A 5851-nucleotide genomic window follows, 5' to 3' on the forward strand; every position below is an offset into this window, starting at 1 on the left:
TGTTCTAGTACAATTATAATTCATGCAGGAAATGGAATGTAATGGCAGAAGGTATTAAAAAAAATATGTACCTGATAACAGAGTAGATTTGGTTTCGGGTGGCAAATCATGCACTGGTGAATAAGTTTCATTCAATGATAAATCAGAACAGCGAGAGGTTAGACTACAATTTATATAATTCGGAGTAAAACTCGTTTCACCACAATAAATTGGCAGTTTTTTAATCCCACTAATAGGTGTGTTGACATTAGATCTATCTGTAAATGGTGTAGTTACACATTCAGAAAATGTATCAGTTTTTGGAGTACTGCACTCAAAAGTAAACTTTTTGCTACTGCCACTTTTTTTTGTTGATTTAAAAACTGATGAAACATAATCTTCCGGATCAATTCCTTTCTTAATTAGGACCTGACAAAAGTCTCTTTGTCCTTCGATTGCAGCTCTTCGCCTTGCTTCTCTTTCTTCAAGAGTTACATATTTCCATGGTTTATTAGAAGGAGGAGTTTTAGTTGGACTAACTAATGTATATTTAGGTGAAAGTACACCTGGTGTTTTAGGAGTTTTTGCAACAGGGAATTTCGCATACGGGTCATCATACTTTTCAAATACTTTTTCGACCATATTTCTCCTATTAAGGTCAGCTTTAATATTTCTCTTTTTATGACTATTGAACATTTCTTCAGAGTTGTCATCATTTTGTGACTGTTTGCTTGTGGCACCCAAAAGCTTGGTAAAAATATCCTCACTGTCTGTACTCTGTTGTAATAGATCCGGAAGGGCAATATGATCATTAGTTATAACAACAGGCTTATCTATTCCACCACTGTCTTCAAGTGTCGAACATGTTTCAGAATCAGACTTATCTTCATGATTACCGCTTATATTTCCCCAATCTTCATTGTTCCAAGAACATAGCAATGTAGAAACCATTTTCAATATAGATATATATAAAATAATATATACACTAACCAACACCAACAGCATTAATAAACATTATATCAGTGATTCCCATCGGAGTAAAATGGGATAAAATTTTCTTCAATATTTTCCATATTTCATCTTCTGTCGGAAAAGTTCGCTTAGGGATGAGAGAATAGCAATACAGATTTCTGTTTTAAATAACCACAAAAGCATTACTTTAAAAATAACACACAAAGTAAAATGTATAACAATATCTTTGTTCAACACAGTTACAAAAGCTGACGATCCCGAGCGCGAATTCAATTTTAATCAATGGCAGGTTAGCCAATGTCATAAAAACTTTGTTTATATTTCAATTGATCTGAAAAAGAAAAAATCGAAATATGCATACAAATTTGAAAATATTTAGTAAAACTAATAAGTTATAGAATAATTTAATTTAAGATAAAGATAATGTATATATTTTAGATGATAATATTGCTATGGTTCCTGAAGTTACGGTTCCAGTCTCATTTCCAAATCGAGGGGGTTAGTGCGGCAGTGATTGGATTGATTGTCAGCTTGAATTGCTACTTGTGTGTGGTCAACCCGAGTTGGAGAAATCTACGATGTTTAAATAATCCATTTATTATGATTCGTGTAAATGAAATCTTAATACGATAGCAGTTGGTGAATGGAGAAAAAATAATAATGCCTACGAAGGCTTCAAAAAAAGTGACTGGTATGATAATTCGGAACAGAAAACCTATCTTAAAGGATACTGTTATGACGGTAAGTTAACATTTTATTTTAATAATATAAAGTATTAGTTATCAATATAGTATATACAATGGACCTATTCCCTCAAAAAACATTTTCAGTTATTAGTTGTGTTTTTCTGTAGATCACTTGTGCTACAAGTGAGTATTTAAGACCCAGTTTCAAATTGTATTTGATCTCTATTATTAAATTTGACTTACTGGAATTTTAAAGTTTTTTTTTTGACATTTTCAATATTTATGTTTTCCATTTTTAGATGCAACAATGTTTTTCAACTCTAGTGTGTGTTTATAACTTTTTGTTCTTTTATGTGACAGCATAATAAGCCTTTAAAAAGTATGTATTAACAAGATTAGTGTAAAATAGCATAAAATATGGTCATCCACCACCTGAACAAACACTACAATACAAATAACTGGGAATGTTATATTTGATGTTTCGCTGTTATTAAAATTATTACCTCTACGAAACATTTTATTTTAAATTTTTTATTCTCTCATACAACAAGTAAACAAAATTGACATAAAAATTGTTTTGTTGTATTCGAGATACATTACCTCTTTAAATTTTTGAAGGTATTCAATCTTATTTGTTAATCGAAAACAAAATATATTTACTAAAAGGAATTCCATGTAATTATTCACCTGTAGAATGTTATCAAGGTAAATGTGGATGATAGACTCAACTGCTGACATTACAAAGTTCCTATCAGTTGTAATGGAATTGTTCCCTATCTCATGTTAAAATGGTAGATACTGTAAAACTATAAATGAGTTGACTCACGGTTTCATGGGGCTATGAGTAAACTTCAGTTCAGTATCCTTGTAATTACTGCTATGAAATTTAGCGAACTTCTTTAATAACGTTAACTGAAGTAAAAGTAAATACACAATTATAAAAATATGTGTTTTTTCTTTGTTATAATTTTTTTTTTTTTTTAATTTTATTTTACTTTTTATGAATTTTTAATAGATTTTGACTGGAATCTAAGCAAGTTTGTAATATAATTGTTTAGTTAACTTATATATTATGTTCCTACATATAAAATAAATGTTTCCATTTCAGAATTCTGGTGTTGGTGAACCAAGTGTATATCATGCTCTTGTGGTTATATTTCTTGAGTTCTTTGCTTGGGGGCTTCTCACGATGCCAGTTATTGCGGTTAGTATCAACATATCTATAATATATTCTTGATATCCATTAATGTGATCCTTTTTTTTTTTTTTTTTATACTAATTTTATCTTTTTCTACCACGATTATTAAAATTAATTTTATTGTTTTTTAGACCTTAAATGAAACTTTTCCGGACCATACCTTTCTTATGAATGGTTTGATAATGGGAATAAAGGTAAGTATATATTTAATTTTTTTTTTTTTAGTTTTTTTAACTGTGAAAGTATCAAATTTATTAATAAAAATTTTTTTTTAGGGAATCTTGTCGTTTTTAAGTGCACCATTGATAGGCGCCCTTTCTGACGTATGGGGAAGAAAGTTTTTTCTCTTAATAACTGTTTTTTTCACTTGTGCTCCTATTCCATTAATGACTATTAATACTTGGCAATTGAATGTTTATTTGTTATTTTAACAAATACTAGATGAAATTTACTTTTTCATGGTAATTTTGTTAGTAATTGACTGTGAATTGCAAAATATCTTTTGCTTTCAGGTGGTTTTTTGCCATGATTAGTATATCTGGAGTTTTTGCCGTTACTTTCTCTGTGGTGTTTGCTTATGTTGCTGATGTAACAGAAGAGCATGAAAGGAGTTTAGCATATGGCCTTGTGAGTTTTAAAAAATAATATATATTTTTTTATGTTGTTTATAACCTAAGAAATATTTTAAATCTCTTGCTATTGTCAATATTGCTTTTTCTCTTCAGAGTTAATAAATTATTTCAACCGTAAGAATTTATTTGAATTTGTTAGGGTTTATGATTTTTTTTTTTAGTGAATTTTGCAGTTCAATGTATAATGGAGAATTAAAACATAATTTTATTTTATAATTAATTGTTATAGAGTAAAATAATGTAATAAGTTTTTTTTATGTTGATCATTCCTTTTCTAATTGTTAGATGTCTATCTGCATGGTTTATAAGCTTCAAATTCAGCCGTAAATAGATAGTTCATAACGGTCTATAAGTCATAAAAACTAGAAATGAATGTCATTTTATACTTTTATATTATTAATTAACCTTAAATCAGTCGATCGTAAGTTTTATTTGAGAGCATATCTACACCTAGCTGATTTTGCTTACTACCATTGAAAGAAAATAAGTTGGTATATTGTTACAATATTCTATTTTGATAATTAAATGAAATGAGACTACAGTAATTTTTTTAGATTTAGTGGTAAGCATTGCTGTGGTCATGCTTTTAATTTGTCAAACAAGAAAAATTGACTTTGTAATTTGAATAAATTAATGTTGCAATCGATAAATTTGTTAGGAATTACTTATAACTTATTATTTTATGCTAACTATTAATGTAGAGGCAATTGACTATTTCTATTTAAGAAATGTTAAGCCATTTCTTTTTATTTAAGGGAATTAATTTAAATATCTAACTTAATGATTTTAATGCTCTACATTCTTCACTCTTATATTCTACTTTTGGATTTCTATATAGTTCGGAATTTCTTCTTTACATTGATTATAAAACAATACTAGAAAATTGTTGAGCAATTCTAATATCACACAATCTGTTTAAAGAAAATATTAAAGAACTTTCATCCATTTTAAAAATTTTTTTTTAATTATATGAAATAATCATGGTTTGTTATAAGTTAATGCTTTAGCTTAATCAAGTAATTAATACGATTGATATAAAACAGTATGAATATATGATTATTGAAGTTTATGAAACTACCTACTTTCATCATACCATTAAAGCATACAATTGAGCTGAACAGGTCATTTAGATTGTCACCTACCTATCTTAAGTAATAACCTTTCTCTATTAGTTATGTGATAGTTGACATCTTTTTATAATTAATTTGGTAGGCATTGAAGTTAGAATGACTTTATTGAGCCACCTGCTTCTTTCTAATCCAACTCAATTCTAATCATTTTTGGAATTTACTTTTCTATTTTTCTAATATCTAATGTATTTATCATTCTGATTTTTAACTTGAAATTGATCAGATTTCAATTTACATTTTTATAATAACACAAAAATCTAAAAACTAAGTCAATTACTCTCTTGAATTATTTTTTTTTTCTTTTAAACGGATTAATTTTCAAGCAGATCTTAAATCAAATATTATAATTGGTTACTGTTTATTTTCATTGCTGTCTTGAAATGAATTTAGTACATTTTAATTGTAGGATGCAGCACAAGTCTAGTCATTGTTCCGTAATAAACCTGATTTCTTTTACAGTTCTTTAGGCGATTTTAATACTAGCCTGAGTGTTATATTAATGCGTGCACTTTTAAATTATTGGGTCGTTTCATATGAAATGTCAGTTTTCACTGCAAAGGTTATTTAGTGAAGTAACTTTATGAAATTAAAACATTTTTATTCAAAATAGTTACTTTTATTTTCTATAACTTTTGCACACCATGTTATCAAATTTTCAATCCTAGAACTGAAAAATTCAGGATTTTGTGATGAAATGAAGTCTGAAAATGCTTTTTTGACTCGAAAATCATTTTTAAAAAATTTTAACTTGGAGGAAGTTGTCCAAATTTTTGAACAGATGGAAATCTATTGGAGATCAGTATGGTGAATAAGGTGGGTGTCGAAGGACTTAGTAACAAAGCTTGCTTAGTTTCTTAACAGTTTGTCGTCAAACATGAGATCTGGCGTTGTCGTGTTAGAGTATCGGTCCCTTCCGATTAACCATAAAGGTTGTTTTTTGACAAGTTTTTGATGTGTTATTCAAATTATTCCTGCCATTAACCACCATAAAGGAATCAAGAATTTTTTTTTATACAAATTTGTTTTTGGCGTGTGTCCTGTTCTTTTGTTGATATTTAATTACTGATCTGACCAATGCCTATTGTCATATACAATCCACTTTGCATCACACGTGATTATCCTTTCAAAAAAAGGCTCGTTTTTTTCCTACTAAGCAGTGAAACACATATTTCATAATCCTTCAGTTGCTGCTGCACATTAAGTTCATAAGGTGTCCATAGATCTACTCATTTTACTTTACCAGTGGTCTTTAAG

At 28.4% G+C, this 5851-nt stretch overlaps 1 protein-coding gene across 1 annotated transcript; it reads left to right on the forward strand.

The window, feature by feature from the left end:
• The first annotated feature begins 1422 nt into the window (after window positions 1-1422).
• LOC106681455 (hippocampus abundant transcript 1 protein-like) lies at window positions 1423-3495 on the forward strand. The gene is made up of 5 exons (XM_014421779.3): window positions 1423-1692; window positions 2746-2841; window positions 2967-3029; window positions 3111-3238; window positions 3348-3495. Exons 1-5 carry the CDS (start codon window positions 1612-1614, stop codon window positions 3478-3480), a joined length of 501 nt encoding a protein of 166 aa, XP_014277265.2. The 5' UTR covers window positions 1423-1611; the 3' UTR covers window positions 3481-3495.
• Window positions 3496-5851: the final 2356 nt, after the last annotated feature.

Source organism: Halyomorpha halys, unplaced genomic scaffold (genome assembly GCF_000696795.3).
Source record: "Halyomorpha halys isolate HHAL.00 unplaced genomic scaffold, Hhal_1.1 Scaffold340.1, whole genome shotgun sequence".
Taxonomy (NCBI): Eukaryota; Metazoa; Arthropoda; class Insecta; order Hemiptera; family Pentatomidae; genus Halyomorpha; species Halyomorpha halys.

Excerpts from the sequence above, each read along its gene's own strand:
- LOC106681455 (XM_014421779.3), top strand. The coding sequence starts at position 1,612 with ATGCCTACGAAGGCTTCAAAAAAAGTGACTGGTATGATAATTCGGAAC. Across the intron at positions 2,842-2,966 it reads TCACGATGCCAGTTATTGCG|ACCTTAAATGAAACTTTTCC; the intron begins GTTAGTATCAAC and ends ATTGTTTTTTAG. Across the intron at positions 3,030-3,110 it reads GTTTGATAATGGGAATAAAG|GGAATCTTGTCGTTTTTAAG; the intron begins GTAAGTATATAT and ends ATTTTTTTTTAG.